General features: G+C 47.2%; 1 protein-coding gene across 2 annotated transcripts in view; it reads left to right on the plus strand.

Moving 5' to 3' along the window:
• The window catches only part of LOC135814397 (eukaryotic translation initiation factor 2-alpha kinase 3-like), a 29,223-nt gene extending 10,276 nt beyond the window's left edge, over positions 1-18,947 (plus strand). For both annotated transcript variants that reach the window (XM_065327507.1, XM_065327508.1), the window contains exons 6-20: positions 87-171; positions 743-837; positions 4,124-4,142; positions 4,808-4,860; positions 5,667-5,789; positions 5,932-6,102; positions 6,525-6,570; positions 7,069-7,357; positions 8,079-8,317; positions 11,110-11,166; positions 13,273-13,411; positions 14,224-14,291; positions 15,946-16,047; positions 17,889-17,951; positions 18,777-18,947. In XM_065327507.1, coding sequence (XP_065183579.1) covers positions 87-171; positions 743-837; positions 4,124-4,142; positions 4,808-4,860; positions 5,667-5,789; positions 5,932-6,102; positions 6,525-6,570; positions 7,069-7,357; positions 8,079-8,317; positions 11,110-11,166; positions 13,273-13,411; positions 14,224-14,291; positions 15,946-16,047; positions 17,889-17,951; positions 18,777-18,947 — 1,720 coding nt within the window. The remainder of the gene's footprint in view (positions 1-86; positions 172-742; positions 838-4,123; positions 4,143-4,807; positions 4,861-5,666; positions 5,790-5,931; positions 6,103-6,524; positions 6,571-7,068; positions 7,358-8,078; positions 8,318-11,109; positions 11,167-13,272; positions 13,412-14,223; positions 14,292-15,945; positions 16,048-17,888; positions 17,952-18,776) is intronic.
• Positions 18,948-18,967: the final 20 nt, after the last annotated feature.

Here is an 18,967-nt window from a genome sequence, read left to right on the forward strand (position 1 = left end):
TATAGTGCGCACACCAATGCGTACTCAGTATTGGTGGTTCAGTACAGTCATACTCTGTTTCAACTCCGATATTCTTTCTGTTGCAGGATGGAGGCTATTTGGCTTATGCTGACGTCAAGTTTTGTGAGCGTGCTGGCTTACAAGGCCTTCACTCGTCCTCATCAAACAGACGTAAGTATTTTTATGGCTCATGGTGTTATCGTAGTTTGAGCTTTGAAGCACTCCCCCGGCACAAACAAGAGAAGTCCTGTTATTAGTCTGCCTTCCTGCAGTCACTGTTTGAATGTACATCACCAGTCTCTGACAGATACCTGCTAATATACTTTAGGGCTTGGCGGATAATGCCGGCAGAAAAATTGGCAGAATTAAGTACATTTTCTGGTAATTTTATGCATGTTTGGTATGTGGATAAAGAAATGGAGCAGAATTCGAGAAATTGCCCGCCATAAGGTTTGTATGGTTCTGCCAATTTCGGTGCAAAAAAAGCAGAATCTGCCACCTTTTCGAGCATTATCCGCCAAGGCCTAATATACTTCTTGCTCACTGAACAAAGAGCCTACGGGCTCAGGGACAGCATAGGGGACAGTTTTACCCTACGAGAACTCTTTTCTGTCTGAGCCTAGGAATTTGTGAGGGATGATGAAAGGCACATGTATTTGGATGTGCTAGCTAGTCTGCTAGATCAACAGTTCATTTCTACAGTAACCTCCAGTGATGGTTTTCATGTTCCTTCTCTTTGCAGCGTCCCAATGATGAAATGGTCAAGCGGCCTGCAGTTCAGAGCCTGCTATCTTCAAGTCTGACAACTACTCTGAGCCTCCCTCCACTCCCAACACCACTTAGTCCGGGGGCCAAGTTAGGAAAAAGTCACGTCTAATAGATTTCGTTCCGAGTGAGAGGGCACCAAGTTTTTGCGATTTGAGTGTCAAGTATCTTCAAAATGCTACAAGATGGTATGCCATTCAATCAAAATTTCCATCGGGAAGGTCATACAATGAAGGTGGAAAGAATTGATGATGGTTGCCATGGCAACAAATCAGTTAATTCAAATTTACAGGAGAACTATGCAATATTTTGACAACATTCCTGCTGGATATAAACATATCCAATACGTATGACTGGTTGGCCAAGTTTGACTGAAAACAAATAAACTTCAGGGCCTCAAAGGTGAATTATATAATCGGATCTACTGCAACTATACATTATTGTACATACGTAATTAAATATGCATGCATACACCGACAAATGTACAAATATATTGGTGACCAGTGTACATGTGACATCTATAAAGCCTTTTAGAAAAGAGTTAGAAATGAATAGAGCAATCTGTGACCAATGGTGATCTAATGGATAGACACTAATACATGTATATATGGCGAAGAGGAAAATGTAGAGGGAAACAGAGCATGCCAAAGCAGTTCTCTCTAAGTACCTATCAGTTGGTAGCAACAAAGAGGATCTTGTGGCATTCTTTGGTGGTGAAGTGGCAGCTCCCGGACAACCTGAACAAGGTGCCCCCAGGCAAGGAACTGGTTGTCACTGCGGGCCAAGAGTGCATAATAATTATAGTCAAGTCGGCTGGTGCAAGCATGGCGTCTACTGCTGTGGAGGAGTTGCTGTTAACCCAGGAAGAGGCTGACACCAGACTGCTCCTTCATGCAAGGCATGCAGCTGTCAGTGGGTATGAGACCGTTCTGATAAGAACACGAGATACCGATGTTGCCATCATTGCTTGTTCTGTTAGCCATGTTATCCCGCGTACGTTGCTGGTGGAGGTGGGTGCAGGTTGGTGCCCCCCCCCTTTTTTTACTAAGGCCACAGCTTCCAATCATGACATGCAAAGCAGCGGTGCAGCATCGCAGGTATGAATCGTGGACGTGGTGACGGGATCTGATGTGCTCCACCGACCTAGGGTCTCGGCTTCACTGCACAGCAAACGTGTCGAAAGAAAACGGGGGCTAATAATTATCGGGAGATGGGGGGGGGGGAGAAGAAGAGAAGAAGAAGAGAGAGAGAGAGAGAGAGAGAGAGAGAGAGAGAGAGAGAGAGAGAGAGAGAGAGAGAGAGAGAGAGAGAGAGAGAGAGAGAGAGAGAGAGACAGAGAGAGACAGAGAGAGACAGAGAGAGAGAGAGAGCGAGAGAGAGCGAGAGAGCGAGAGAGAGAGAGAGAGAGAGAGAGAGAGAGAGAGATAGAGAGAGAGAGAGAGAGAGAGAGAGAGAGAGAGAGAGAGAGAGAGAGCTGGGAGATAGAAGAGCACAGTGCTCTTGGTGATGGGGACTGCGAAGGATAGCAGGTTCTGGGACATGTGCATGGGAATCAGAATATTGGTGATGATGGCAGCAGGGTTATAAGGTAAGCAGCTGAACACTAATAAGAACAGGGAAAGCGTTGGTGAACCGATTCAAAGTGCATCAGTAGCAGAGAGCCAGTCCTGAGCAAGAAGGTGACGGTACACCTTTTTCTTAAAGTTTTGCATTAGGGGCTGGGCGGGTGGGTGGTGGAACAGGTCTGGTGGCAGGGCATTCCATGTTGCAACGGTGCAAGCAGGGAATCCTTGGAGACAGCTATTCCGGGTGTTGGCAGGCAGGCCAGTTGTCATCTGGTATGGATGGGAATCCTGCAGCTGGAGAGACTGACGGGTAGGTCTTGTCTTGGGGGCACGGTGAGTGGCTGGTTTGGGCAGCATCTGCTTCAGAGGGCTGGATGCATCTAGATAGCAGAGCTTGTAGGTATAGGCAAGTGCAGCTACCAGGCGACGGAGTGCCAGGCTAGGGAGCCAAGTACCTGCTCCGATGATGTAGAGGGCCCTTCGCTGGATCTGGTCCAGCTTCTTAAGATGGGACGAGGGTGAGCCCATCCACACTAAGGGGCAATGCTCGAGTGTGGGTCGCACAAAGCCGTTGTAGACGCGTTGGCGGCTCTCGGCGACCAGAATGGGAGACGCTCGCTTCAGGAAGCCAATCCGCTGGTTAGCACGGGAAGCTAGGGAGCGGAGGTGGAAGGAGTAGCTCAGGGTGTCGTCAAAGGTGACTCCCAGGAGTTTCAGCCGACTCTCTTCACTGACCGGTGTGCCGTCAAATGTTGCTCGAGGGAGCTCCCAGGGCTGGCGATGGTGGCCTATAGACATAGCCTGCGTCTTGGAGAGCTCAAATTTGATCCTCCACTTATGTCCCCAACGGGAAAACGCATCAATGCCCTGCTGGAGGAGCTCGTAGCCACAATCAATGTCAGCTCTTGATGTGAGGCAGTGGAAGAGAGTTCCTGGGTTAACAGCAACTCCTCCACAGCAGTAAACGCCATGCTTGCACCAGCCGACTTGACAATTGTGACTCTTGGCCCGCAGTGACAACCAGTTCCTTGCCTGGGGGCACCTTGTCAGGTTGTCCGGGAGCTGCCACTTCACCACCAAAGAATGCCACGAGCTCTTCTTTGTTGCTACCAACTGATAGGTACTTAGAGAACTGCTTTGGCGTGCTCTATTTCCCTCTACATTTTCCTCTTCGCCATACATACATACATGTACATGTACATGTACACACTTGTCAGAACAACAGATGGCTTGATCAGTCACAACAAAGTTTCATGCCATCTCAGGCATGTACATGTACATGTATATCCATTTATTTAGATCACCATTGGTCACAGACTACTCTATTCATTTCTATCTCTTTTCTAAAAGGCTTTATAGATGTCACATGTACCCTGGTCACCAATATATTTGTACAGTTGTCGGTGTATGCATGCATATTTAATTACGTATGTACAGTAATGTATAGTTCCAGTAGATCCGATTTTATAATTCACCTTTGAGGCCCTGAAGTTTATTTGTTTTCAGTCAAACTTGGCCAACCAGTCATACGTATTGGATATGTTTATATCCAGCAGGAATTTTGTCAAAATATCGCATAGTTCTCCTGTATATTTGAATTAACTGATGTGTAGCCATGGCAACCATCATCAATTCTTTCCACCTTCATTGTATGACCTTCCCGATGGAAATTTTGATTGAATGGCATACCATCTTCCAGCATTTTGAAGATACTTGACACTCAAATCGACAAAACTTGGTGCCCTCTTACCCGGAACGAAACTTCAAAAATAATCCCCCTGGCCCCCAGACTAACTGCTGCAGCGACGCATTGTAAGTTGTCTCTTGTACATGCAGCCACAATGGCTTTGCTACGCATATCATTTTTGAAGTGAATTTCGTCTCCGTCCATGAAGGTAGTCACGATGGCTGTTATAACCTGAACTAATCCAGCACTTCATGGTGGACAAGGGTTACATCTCGTTAGTATGGTATCCAGAGTTTTTTGTAGGTTGCACTTATTGGAGGATGTACCCAGTGTGCTGACAGTGCTCAACACCGCAGAGGCAGAGCGTAATACAGAGCAACAAGGACAATCCTTTTGTTTTGTTTTTGTTGGTCTGTTCTTGCCTGATGATTGCGAGAGTATGAAACTTGAAGTAGCAGCAAACAAGCCTTGACTGTCCTTGTTGTTTGCTGTCCAAACACTGTACGTGTATCTGGTCCAGACTAACTACACAGTTCAAACACCATACATGGTCCATGGCACCATGTGTGGTCCAAACTCTGCGGTGTGTTTAATCTTTTGGCCCTGTATGGTATTGTGAATGCAAGCAGTCACCAGGCATAACAATCTGCTCTGCTATGCGTGGAGTGTACATGTAGCCTACTAGGTGTTGAGTAAACTTGCAACTTCATCGCCTCTTACATTTCATGTCACTGTCATTCCTATCATGTGTGTGTCCCTTTGCACGCCCTACCCTCTGTGTGAATTGCAGTCCTTGCAGCATCAGTCCAGCACCAACTCAGACCAAGGGCACACCCCGTCAAGGTAAGCCTTTCTCCTGAATCTAGCAGCCCTCTTCATGAAAGACGGCAATATTTCACTTGTATGACACCATGCCCGGCCCCAGCTGAAATCATGAACGACAGCCATGAGGCAGCCCTGGCATGATTTAGTGCTGGCTAGGTCCTACGGTGATACTCCATCATGGCACCTAACTGTTAGATAGGGCATTTCTATGTTGTTACCTGAAGCTTCTAGCTGTTAGCTGATCTTCACACATGGCTCTAGTCCTTTCTGAGTGCATGTTGCATATTCATGCCTCCCCGCCTGAGGTATAACCTGTTGCAAGGGCGTAAGAAGGCAGGTGCTCCCAATAATGCTCACGCCGTTCCCACCATTCTCTTTCTTACAATACATTGACTGTATTCACTACCATGTTGTAGCAGTCTTCAGAGTACCCTTCAGCTGAAGGTTTGAAGAAAATTACTGGCAAAGCAGTTTCCCTGATGGCATTTGTAACATTTACATGGCCAGGATGTCGAATGGGAATTTAGCAACTACATATACATGTACGTGTACACGTATGTTTTGACCAGTACTTGTATGTGTTGACCAGTACTTGTATGGTTACAGCACTGTTGTTGTGTAGCTATCGAACAGGCAAGAATGTTATGTTGTCTTTATTTTACTTCACCACAGGCACAGGTATTGCTGCCTTCTTGCTGTGCCTGGATTCCGGCTCTCAGCTGCGTTGCCATGCAATGTGACTGTAGTCAGCTCATGGTAATGTTAGGTCTTCATCAATTCATGGGAGCATTTTCTAATTCACTGTTGTTTCTCTCTGTGCTTAGATTTGACAACGACTTTGAGACTATCCGCTATTTGGGCCGTGGTGGATTTGGCAAAGTGTTCCACGTACGCAATGCCTTTGATGGTCAGCCGTACGCTGTCAAGAGAATTCGATTGCCTACCAAGTGAGTTGGGGGCACGCGTGTTTGCGTGTGTATGTATGTTGTGTGTGTGTGTGTGTACATGTATCTGTGTGCGCCCTTATCTGTGCACATCGTCCTCATTATCTTCTCATGTTTTCTGTTCTCTGGGTATCCTTTGGCGTAGCTCTGAGGACCAACGTAAAGTGATGCGTGAGGTGAAAGCACTGGCCGCTCTGGACCATCAGAACATCGTGCGCTACTACAATGCTTGGATGGAGGACCTACCTTTCGATTACCCTGTCGCCATAGCTTCACCGGACTGTGCGGCAGAGCAAAGCGACTTCTCAATCTACGGGTAAGGTTTCCATCATGATTGTGTGCCCCGTTCCCATGTTCACGTCATCCTTATGTCATTGTACTCGTATGCACTGAGATGCTTTGAAGTACAGTAGTTGTGAAGGAAGGCAAGATAATCCTTGCCTAAATGGCAGGGTTTATGCACATAAATGAGCAGAGCAGTTTGTCATCGGTCACCTGATGATTGCCAAGTGCATGACACTCACAGTTTGTTAGTAAGTTAGAAAGTAGGGAGAACTGCTGCCTACCTGACTTGAAGTTGCAGTACTCTAATGACTCTGTGTGCACTGTGTGGGCATGCTCGCACTTGTGTGTGTGTGCGTGTGTGTGTGTGTGTGTGCGTGTGTGCGTGCGTGCACTCGTGTGTGTGTGTGTGTGTGCACCCGCGTGTGCACATATGCGTACGCATGTGTTCTTCAGTGTATCCTCGGGTTCAGCTGACGAACGTTTTGGCCCGGCCGATAAGGTGAGGACAACTGGCGTGGCATTGTTGTCTATGTTGCTGTCAGTGTCCTTTTGGTTGGTTGTCCTTGTGCGCCTAACTGAACTGTCATCTACTTTCATTTGCTGTCCACAGATTTGAGTATTATGCTCCCTAGCGTCAGCAATGTTGTTAGGTTGAGCACTCTTGCCTTAGCGCGAACCCTTGCCGCTCGCCTTGTGAAACGCTCACTGCTCTTGGAGCGTTTCGAGCACTCTTGGCGGGGTTTGCAGCTCTTTATAAAAATGCTTTGCTTCACGGAAACGTATTTCATTGCGAAGAGCTGCGCTTCGGTCCTCTGAGCTGTGTTGAGGAGCTCTAACAGAGCGAAACAGTTGCTGTCCACAGATTTGAGTACTTTCATATTTATGTGAGCAGTAGATCTAGTCAACACATATGGTATTCAAGCAGAACTGGACTTGCCCCATTGTGGGAGTAATTGACTGAAGTACACCGTTTCATCTGCTGTCATGTATCTTGCAGGCCTCCGCTCAGTCTTCAACGGCCGATTCATTTACTGGTAGTCACTCATCAACCCCCCTACACAACATAGGACGCCATCATTGTCGTAAACACATGCCAAGAAAGCCATCTTTGGATCACTTCACCGATGACTCCACCGGAATTGTGTTTTGCAGCAGCACGTCCGCTCGCTCTCGGAACTCGCTGAATTCATCAAGGGGCATGCACTGCAGCCAGCTTGCAACAATAGCATCCAGCTCTGAAGATGAACAACAAGATAGCTCTATGTATGGCGCAAGCTCTGCATCTGGTAAGTCTATAAACAGAAGAGCAGTTGACATTTCGGACAATGCAGTGGATCGTACCAGGAAAATGTAGCTGAGAGGAGGAGGGGGGGGGGGGGGGGGTCATGCTGGGGTTCGTAACACAAATGTCTTTCCCTTCTACCGCATCACTTCCACACGATGATAACAATTGAAAGTCAAAGACGTGTTTACTAGTTGCTAAACTGCTTTCAGATTGAAAGATGTGTGCTGTGCACGGGAGGATGTGTTCAGTCTTCCATGACTCTGAAATACTGCCGGTTGCTAACGTAGTCACACTTACCGTAAAATCCCGCCAGAGCGCCCCGTCTCTCCCATCCGCCCCTCCCTGACTTCTTGTCAGGGACGTGATTGATTGTATCCTCGTATGACTCTGTCGCAGTCTGTGATGCCGTACTGTACTGCAGACACGTGCTCAACCCCGTTGGAAATGTACGCAACAGTGCCCACCCTCTTGACCAGGGATCGCACAAACCCTGCGTTTTGTCGGGTCTGTACGACTCCTGGCTCTTGACCTTTGGTCGGTGTACGAGATGCACGAGCAGTTTTCGTAGGGTGAGTACTTTTTCATGTAGCACTGAATGCGGCAAGTAGGACTCGCCCATCCGCCCCTCCCCACCTGAAGTGTCGAGGAGGTAGGGGCGCTCTGGCGGGATTTTACGGTACTAGTAAGTTGCCGTTCTGCCTTCATGTTCTTCCACTTTGTAGACGATGGAGATGGAGACTTGTTCATGCCTGGCTGCAGCTCGGCAAGTGATGCTGGACTTGCTCCTCTAAAACCGAATCATGACCGGCATCACCAGCATACTGAGCAGCGTCAGCAGCAGCAGTCCCGCATGTACCTCTTCATCCAGATGCAGCTGTGTCGAGAGCATGACCTGAAGCAGTGGCTGTGCCTGTGTGACAACGACCGCGACATCGCCGTCTGCATGAGAATCTTCTATCAGGTATGCCTGTGTACGTGTACTTGTGTGTGCGTGTGAGTCATCGCTGGTGTGGATGGGTATGTAGTAGGTACCGTATTTTTCAGGGTGTTAGCCGCACCGGGGTCTAAGCCGCACACCCTCCCATTTCGGGCCCAAAACTCGTATTTCTGTTGGCATTCAGAGGATAAGCCGCATGTCAGACTTTGAATTTTTTCGCAACCCAATAATGGGTACCGGTACATACATGACATTAACAATGGTTTTAAGGTTTTAGAAGCACAACGGAAGTTCTAGCAAAAGTTTCCTACTTCAAAGTAGTTGGTCCTTCACTTTGAACGGCAACATGTAGAAGCTTGATGCCAGTGCAATGATGGATTGCACTACTTGGTCCGGCTCATCGCAATTGTCGCTTATCTCCCACGCACCTTTTAACAGGTAAAACCCAGTCCAATAACTTACTTTTGCTTGGGAGGTTGTGATGGCAAGATCAAAGGGGGCACCAAAGAAAAAATGATCGCGACTAGCGCTTTGAATCGCGATGTGTTCGACCTTTTTGGGAAGTGGGAATCTGTCTGTGTTGCCAAAAAAATCCAAACGCAGCGACCCGAAGACCGGAACTGTGGTAGGGGCAACTGACATCCTGGAGAGCGTGACAGGCACGCGTGCACGGCAGAGGAGTATGAGCGTCATGCTGAAGAAGAAAGGTGTTTTTGATGCGCTTTGTGGACCTAGCACTAGTAGCAGCAGCATTACGAGAGTCGTGGTCAGCGTATCCAGTGGAGCGTATGACAGCTGTCTGGAGAGGATTCCTCATTCTAAGGCTTTGTTGAAACACACTGTGGCGACACACAGGTCACACTGCCCACGGTTCCTTCAAGCACCGAAGTGACAGCCACAACTGTTCCTTTCCCATTGCTGCCATACGACAGGCTGAGAAAGCAAGAGATACTCTACCACTGTACCAGTCTACGCCAGCAGCTAGACACCAGCAAATGTCAGCTCATGTAACAGCACGGCAGCTCGAGTGATGCAGAGGTGAATGAACTCTGGACCTGTAAGAGTGTGAGTGCAAGAACGCGCTCCTTCGCTGATTTATTTCGTGCATTTTGCTTACCTTGCTTCCTTTCTTCGACTCGCTTCACCAGATTCAATCGCTGAAACTTTTTTCTTGTGGCGGAGAGTATTCATGTATCATGCTTCCTCACTATGCCTATTGAAAATTTCACAGAGCGGTAATAAAAACTCCTGTTCTTAGTGGCGATAGATAAGCGACAATTGCGATGAGCCGGACCAAGTACATGAAAAGCAGTCGAATGACACCATACTTGCATTATATCAAGAGTACATAAACCAGAGTGTGCAACTGTGCATATCAGATCTGAAACAGCGCAGTTCGTGCACTACGTCACCCTGATGAGATCAGCCAAGCCGCGACTTGCGTAGAGCTCAAATTTTCATGTTTCATAGCCCGGAAATCAGCCAAGTTTGCTTGATTTTAGACGTCCTGTTTCAAGATTTCGGTGTTTTGTGTGACTGCGTACATCCACCGACAAGTAAAGTCACCAGGCTATCCGTCTCAAAAAACCGAAATCAGGACAAACTCAGTGAACTGCACCACCGCGACTGGTTACGCAACTTTTCACCGTACCTGTGGCTTACCATGCCGTCAGAAATGACGTAGTGCACGAATTACGCTCCCACAGGAACCATCCCGAGTTGCACACTCTAGTTTATGTACTCTTGATTATATGCATATCTGCTAGCCATACGCGATGCAGAAATAGTGCTGGTGTCAGATAAAATGGAAGAGGATACAGAAAGGAAATACCGCGTACGTCATGGGGACAAATAGAGACCTAAGAAGATGTGTACTGCATAGGTCTCCCGCAATGGAAAGCACTGAACTGGGGGAATGGTGAAGACTCTATACGCTGGACACAAATCATGGCAATAAGTATAGAATGAACAGAACTGGAAATGGAACAAGATAATATTATATTAGACTGGCTAGACATAGAATGTACATGTATTAAGAACTCAGATGGTGAGCCAAGGAGCTTGTGCCCACAATTTCCATGTTACGAATGGACATGTAACGAGAAATAACACATGCAGACGTCAGTGTACAAGGGTAGACTCACAGCTATAGCGAGGAGTGCAAGCGCGTACTACCGCAGAATCCCGCGGATAAGCCCATGGGCTTATATGTTTCACAAGGACATTTCGCTGGGCTTATACGCGGGCATGGGCTTATACGCCGACACCGAAAATGTGCTATTGAAAAGTATCAAGGAAGTGAGAATTACATTAGAGAGGTTAAGATGCACGTTATTTCCGACGTGACGCGCAATTTCACGTCAAATTTGGCGTAAAACTCCAAATTTCGACGTGAGCAGCAGGTCACTCGCGTTGATTTTTCGACGTGTGAGCAAATAACGTGAGCTGAACTTTCGCGTCACGTCAGTAATAACGTGCATCTTAACCTCTCTATTGTTGAAAACCACTGTGCAAACAAAAACAACCGATGATTGTATTGAAATGACTTGTTATGTACAAAAAAAACTTTACATGGTATGACCAAGAGTCCATAATTTATGGACTCTTGGTATGACCTAGGCCCATGGGCTTGTACGATGAAGCTATGTGATGTTCGAGCTAAACCTGGGCTTATGCGCGGGCATGGGCTTATATGCGGGTGGGCTTATCCGCGGGATTCTACGGTAGTGCAATATTTAACCATGAGCATATGTGTTTATGTACGTGTGTGCGTGCGCATGCGCGCACATGTGTGTGTGTGTGTGTTTCACTTGTAGGTTGTGTCAGCTGTCAGCTATGTCCACTCACGGGGTCTTATGCACCGTGATCTCAAGGTATTTACTGCATCTTGCAGTGCGCAGCAGAGGTCTAGCCAATGCAGCTCTGCCGGGAAGGGTGTTTGTGTGTGTGTGTGTGCGTGCGTGCGTGTGTGTGTCACCTATGGAAGGTCCTTCAGTGTGTCATTGTCCACTGTACTACAGCTCATGGTTCAAGGGGAAGTATACCCTAAAATTAAATTTTCACCAGTTGTAGTCTTCGGGGTGCTGAGTCGAATGGTCTTGGTCCGAGGACGCTGAGACGCTCCCTTCCTCCTTTATTCCCAATCGAACTCGCGCACTTCCAACGAAACTGGGTGACTGCGCCCTACTAGATAGGGATTTGTATGGAAAAAGTCACTAAAAACGCCGTTTCGTTCTTATAAAAGTGCGAATGACTGCGATTGGTCCATATGTTGTAGTCATTTGGCCGCTGAGTCGACTGATTTTGGTCCGAAAAGGCTGCGATGCAGCGTTCGGCCCTTATTCCCAATCGAACACGGTTGAGTAAGCGGTCACGTGTTCATTTACAGCCTGTTTGGGCCCATTTATGTCACTCGAGTTGAACCTTCGAACCAGGGAGTCGTAAAAGCCTCTTACGACTCCCTGCTTTGAACCTTTGAGTTGAACATTGATGTGAAAATTGTAGCCTGCAGGCACGGTGATTCGGCGACTGGTGTACGCATGAGCACGTGACCGCTTACTCAACCGTGTTCGATTGGGAAAACGGGCCGAACGCTGCATTGCAGCCTTTTCGGACCAAAACCAGTCGACACAGCGGCCAAATGACTACAACATATGGACCAATCGCAGTCATTCGCACTTTTATAAGAACGAAACGGCGTTTTTAGTGACTTTTTCCATACAAATCCCTATCTAGTAGGGCGCAGTCACCCAGTTTCGTTGGAAGTGCGCGAGTTCGATTGGGAATAAAGGAGGAAGGGAGCGTCTCAGCGTCCTCGGACCAAGACCATTCGACTCAGCACCCCGAAGACTACAACTGGTGAAAATTTGATTTTAGGGTATACAGGTCGTCCCTCGTTAATACATAATCTCTGGGACTTGATAAATGTTATGTATGAACGGGGTTTATGTACTAAACGAAAGTGTACATAACTTGCTTGTGTACCAGAAATTTTCACTTGGAAAAAACAAGGCTTTGTCGGCTTGTGATGTGCGCTCTGATTTCTGAGCTAATTGCGTCCACAAGTAGAAACTAGAACACAATGTGCCTCCACTGGAAGGCCGAAAGACCAACAAATTATGTACTATTGAGGTAGGTGGCATGCGGGTACGGAGAAATGTTATGTACTAACGGGGTTTATGTACTAACCGACAAAATTTGTATGGAAGTGACCACGTTTCGTCCGGGACTTGAGATTTCTTATGTACTAACGGGGTTTATGTACTAACGGGGTTTATGTACTAACCGGACTCGTATTAACGGGGGACGACCTGTACTTCCCCTTTTAGCCAGGACCTGTATAGCACATGTATAGTAGAAATGTACCAGATTGCAAAAGTTCAGTCGCAAATGGCTACACGCTGAAATGATTCCCCAGCCCTTGTCAACATGGCTTATGGCTAAAGTTTTTTTTCCTTTTGCCGGCTCAGTGTCCAATGGTTTTGGTTCCTGCTTTGTGGAACTCAAACTCAAACAATGCGGCTGTTTACTTAGCCCTTGCTGTACCTAAGGGTAGTCACAGACGCTTTTGTCGTTCCTGAAACGAACATCGCTCATTTCGTGCCCTGACCCTACACCCCCACCACCACCACCACCATAATGAACACCATTTGCTAATCTGGACGATTCAAATCCTATGCATGTACATGTACAGTGTCAACTATTACTTGCAATTTTGGCTTAGTCCCCCCCCCCCCCTTCCATGCAACACGAAACGGTTTGCGACACTTCTTAGGTGCTCGGGCTAGATCCACCGGCATCGTGCAAATACTTTTAAAACGTTACTAGCATCTGTACATTCATGTATGACACAGCAACTTATGATGAACATGATTATTCTGTGTGTTCATTTCACCTCTGGTGTATGCTACCCAAACGAAACAGCAGTGCCTTTGTGCTTCCCTTGTGTGTGTGTGTCTTCTTCCCTCCCTCTGCCCCAGCCCTCAAATGTCTTCTTTGCTGTGGATGGTAACGTGAAAGTTGGCGACTTTGGTCTTGCCACTGCATTTGAACTACCAGCCAATGCCAGGAGTGAACATGATGGCAGTGTTGTCAGTGGTTCTGTTACCGATGATAATGGTGAGAGTTCTTGTCAACGTTAGTAGTCTCCTTAGTGGTGCTTTTGAAGCCATTCAATCTCAATATTAAATATACAACTTGCCCCCTCCCCCCACACCACCACTGAAGTGCAGGTAATAGAACTGGGTGCTGTGCATTTGGAGCCATTCAGTCGTAAGTTAACACTTGCTTGTGCCGTCTAGCCTGTTTCCAATGGACCCATTGCGCAATGACGTAAAAACATCCTTCACAGCCAAATATGGAATGCATGAGTAATGCTTGTGAGTATGCTGGGATCAGGAGTGCACTGTTCAACACCCCAGACGACCCCCCCCCCCCCTGGCTGTGAAGGGTGTTTATGGTACAAATTACGTCATTGCGCAATGGGTCTATAGAGTTAACTGGGTTAGGTGTATGTGTCTATATATGTATTGCGGGATTGGGACAAACTGCAAGCACATGCTTGTGTACCCTGCTCACTGGATACTGCAGGAGTAGGGAATAAGGGATGAAGCCAAAGTGTGCTGTATTCCAGAAGCATGTTCCATCTCGTGATTACCACAAACATTTGATCACAGGATATTGTGGGTAATGAAGGCTGATGAAGATTGAAGTGACTTGAAACTTGTTTGAAGTGTGCTCTGAAGTGAGTACATGAGCTGCGGCATGCTCTCTTCTCGCTGCTGTGAAGTTGCACAAGTCAGTCTGCATGTGTTTTTTAGTTTGCTTGGGACTGTGCAGATAGGGTAGATGGATGCCGGGAATACATTTTGACTTTGACTGTTGTGCATTGCTGGTATGGTAATGGCTGGTGTTCTGCACTGTACATGTAGGTTGGATACTCACTGATGACCGTCACACTGGAGGTGTTGGAACTGAAGTCTACCAAAGCCCGGAACTCGTACGTACTTCACATAGCCAGCAATCGCATGTCATCTCGTACATTGAAAATCAACATAATTTTGCGAATCGACCTTTTTTTCAGGATCACTTTTCAACGAGGACGAAGCAAAGTCGGCCGAACGAAGCCTAGAGGAAGAAAATCACCCTCTCCACTTCACCATCACGATACTGACATAGATACGAGATGAAACAACTAAAAAATTCACAAGAAAACTGTACGACCATCATCGCTGACTTTGGTCTGACTTTGGTCTGAGAATTTCTATCACGATCAAAAATGTACGAGGAGCACTCAAAAATCAGCCACAGACGTACCTTTATCGCTCTCTACTCCTTTTTCAAGGCACAAAAGTCGACTCTCCACTTTCAAACCAGGAACCAGACATACCAGTGGTCCTTTTCAGCTGCTCCACGAGCGCAGGAAATGTTCACCAAGGGGCGCAGAGCAGCATCCATTCCAGAAAAATAGCTAAAATACGAGTGAGACTGCATGCCTGAGTACATGAGTACATGTATGAGTACATGCAGAAAATAGTAAATTTCAGCGTTTCTGCTCCAAACAGCAACCAGCTTCGACTAGAAACAAAGATTACACCAAAGGATCAAACAACAACGATTTTCTGCAGTTTTTTTGCAGTTGGCTTCCTTGTGCTTGGCCCAGCACGCCAAAAATCACACCTCGGAGGAGTACAAAAATTACAACTCTCAGATGTCCTTGATTGCTGGCCATGAATTATTTCTGTGTACCATATTGCACATAGTGCTGCTCCTGTTGCTCCTGCTGCTCTTGATTTGCTTTGGAAACCAGCACCACCACATTGAAACCTCGTTAAGAAGAACACTGATAAGACGAACTTTCGGTTTAGAAGAACTAGTGTTCATAACTCTGTTGAATAAATCACTGTGTATTCACTGGGTGTACAATACGGATAAGAAGAACTCCCGTTATTACGAACAAATACCATCGGTCCCTTGGTGTTCGTCCTAAAGAGGTTTGACTGTATTTCTGACATACAGAAAATAGAAGCCCTTCACTGAGAACTGTTTGAAAATTGGAATGGATCATTTTGCAAACGATCTGAAGCTGACTGTGGAGCCCAGGTGGTATGCCCAGAAAAAAAGCATACTACCAAAGCCGCAAGGGGTACCACCAATATCTTGTTCCTTACAAACTCACCTATACGCACACGGCTGCTGCTCTTACTTGTTGTGGAACGTGTACCAAGATTGCGGCCAAAACGTTGTACTCTACTTGCAATAACCATTTCCGTACTGGCGCTGTTAAACGTTGTACTCCCTCTACTTTTGCAATAACCATTTCCGTACTGGCGCTGTTTGTCGGTCAGGAACCGCAGGGGAGACATGCCCGGTGACCAGTTTTTAAAACGGAAGCTGAATGCGACGCGGTTCATGGTAATCTTAGTTTGCCAGGTGCGAAGGTACATGTTTATGTCACATACTGACGAACCAGCGTGCAAATGGCATGGTTGTGCTCCCTTTCTGCCTCTCTCTCCCTATCCCTATCTCTCTCTCTCTCTCTCTCTCTCTCTCTCTCTCTCTCTTCCCCCTCTCCCCTTGCTCTCTCTCCCTCCTCCCCCTCTCTCCCTCCTCCCCCCCCCCTCACTCTCTCTCTCTCTCTTTCTTTCTCTCAGGCAAGTGGCAGTGATTACAGTCAGAAAGTAGACATCTTCTCCCTGGGTGTGATCTTCTTTGAGCTACTCTACCCACTCACCACTGCCATGGAGCGCTTCAAGGTCAGTCATGCAACGATCACCTCCCATACAGTGGTGTGTTTAGTGCTAGTGCTTAACAAGCGTGCATGTACTGCTTGACTGTTTCAAAGTTCAACGTTATTTGTTTAGTTCCATCTCCTCCATGAAATGAGTAAGTATACACATGGATACAGAGAAGACTGACTAGCAGATGAGTTTTTTTGGACTGTTCCTGAAATGCTGTTCTTTGATCAGAGGTACTTGGTCCGCCCAGCTACAATTGGCGCTTATCTTCACACTTGTCTCAGGAAGGAAATACGAATATTAGAAGCAAGCCACGATCACAAAGCACTATGTACATGATTATTTACATGTCAGTAAGCAAGTCAGTCGAAAATTCAAGCAAGTTACACATCCTCCTCGCCACTATCGTCGCTGGAGGAAGAGCTCAAAACGTTCGATCCGGACAGCTGCTGCACGTTTCATAGCTTGTTCCACTTCTCCTCGTCTCGAATCACGCTCAAGGCAGTGCATGCCTGTCACCTTGCCGATGAGTAGCTGAGTGAGACTGCCCGCATGTTGGCTGTAAGTGTTATCCCCGTTCGTCGCAATAATGCGACTTTGTTTCAGACAAAAAGGCAACGCCATATCAGTGTCCTTTTTTTCAAATCGCCTCTTGCGCTTGTCGTACTTGCTGATATAGATCAGCACCCATGCAAGCCTCGGGTGCAGTGGTGGTGCTTGTAGATCTACATGCAGCGCAGTGATAGCTTCCGCTTGATGTAGCACCTGTACGTACTGCACCTAAGTCCTAACGCCGTGCACCAGGCTTTTCGGCTAGTTTCTTGAAAGTCCTTTGCACGAGTGTTTCCCTCACTCAGGACTTTGTGTCTATTTTGATTAGCTCCTTTGCCCTGTCCTCTGTGAGCTTCAAAGTGTGTCCGCCGGATCGGTCTCACTCTCTGGAGATGTCGACATGAGCTGCCGTTTCTTCGTCAGCGATTTGCTGGTGATAACCCTTCACTAGGCGCTGTACTGTGCAAGCACTGAAATTCAAGCTTGCGAAGCGCTTTTTTCAGCTTTTCTATACCTCCCCGGGGTACACAATCCTTGCCATCAGACAGCTGGAAGTAGACAGAAACTGTATTCTCCATTGCTCTGAAATGCGAACACCCTGACCTACTTTACGGACTCGAGCGGAGGTTGCAGTGTTTTCTTGCGCTGACGGAAGTGTTCGTCGGCGGCAGCTCCGTCAAAAAGACTGAAACGAACCGATCGCAACTTCTGTGATGGTTTGTGCTGCCATGTCGTCGGATGTATTGGTCAATGGTTATGTTCGGATGGTGGATCGGTGGTTCCATGCCGTGTGACATAGGCAGAACACCGAAAAACCAAGTGAGAAGATAAGCGCCAATTTTAGCTTGGCGGACCAAGTACATGTACCTGCTATGAGTGGCCCAAGGAGTACTGAGCGCACCCTTCTGTGCTGTTAATGAATGACAGCCCAGTGTAGCAATCATATGGTACTCGCAGTTCTAACAGACCTTAGATATCAATGACATTTTGCTGTTGGTAAACTAGTGTTTCATCACCGGACAAGATTACCCCCCCCCCCCCTCTCTCTCTCTTTCTGATTCTTTCACTCTTTCTCTCTCGCTCTCGCTCTCTCTCTCTCTCTCTCTCTCTCGCTCTCGCTCTCTCGCTCTCTCTATCTCTCTCTCTCTCTCTCTCTCTCTTTCTCTCTCTCTCTCTCTCTCTCTCTCTCTCTCTCTCTCTCTCTCTCTCTCTCTCTCTCTCTCTCTCTCTCTTACCAATACAAACTGTATGCAGCAGAGGGTTTGTAATGTGCAAAACCTGTTTTTCTCTTTCATTTTTGTTTTCAGATCTTGCGTCTTGTTCGCGCTGGTGATCTGCCGCAGGATTTTACGAGCAACTATCCTCAGGAGGTGCGTGTGTGTGTGTGTGTCTTTGGACCTTCCTTATGCACAGCTGCATACTTGAAGCATGATACATGTATGTTTAGTGCCATTGCAATGTTGCCAGTGTTTCAGATGCTGGCGGTATTAGAGGAGTGCGGCTGAGGTGTGCTCTATGTGTGTGTGTGTGGGGGGGGGGGGGGGTAGGGGTGATAGCAGCCCCATAGCACCAGGCCCGGCCAGTTCAGCCATGGCAGTTCAGCCATGGCAGTTCAGCCATGGCAGTTCAGCCATGGCAGTTCAGCCATGGCCGGACATATTTCGGAAAAAAAGTTGCCTCACCCAATCCGTGCGCACTGTGGTGCATGCACATCTAGGTTGAAAACCAGGCAGTCCCTGATTGAAATAGTATTCATATCCGGTCAAGTACCCCATTTGGCCGGATCACCTGAAATCCTGGAGGTGTTATGGCCCTGGATCATAGTAATGCCATGCCAAATGCAAGGAGAGTGTAATGGAGATGGGTTGCAGCTACACTGCTACCCTTCTTTTAAGGAGGGAGTACTGTAGGGTCTCTACATAATGGGTACATGTGTGAATGTGTGGATTGAGGGAGATAAGCAGGCTGCACGGCCCCTTCTTTATGGAGGGGTTGGATTCTAGTATATCCACGTAAAATTGTGCAGTGTACCCATAGAATCCAGCCTCATTAATAAAAATAGCGCCGTGCGTACACGAGCGCTATACTGGTGTGCATTTCACCACTCACTGGGGAGGAAATTTGACAGGTTCCACCTAACTGCATGATGACATTCCCTTATTTGTAAGAGTATAACTGTACTTTTTTTCTTGCAGGCATCTCTTGCATCACAGATGTTATCAACAGATCAACTGCTCCGTCCGAATGCTCGAGACATCATGAAGCATAGTGTCCTGAAGAATGCATTACTGGATGATGAGCTTGTTAGAGAGAAACTCGTGAAGATTCTTGATTCATTTCCATCCGTATTTTCACACGAAGTATAAAATTAGTTTGGCATTGAGCA

The sequence above is a fragment of the Sycon ciliatum genome, chromosome 4 (assembly GCF_964019385.1).
Source record: "Sycon ciliatum chromosome 4, ocSycCili1.1, whole genome shotgun sequence".
In the NCBI taxonomy this organism is placed as follows: domain Eukaryota; kingdom Metazoa; phylum Porifera; class Calcarea; order Leucosolenida; family Sycettidae; genus Sycon; species Sycon ciliatum.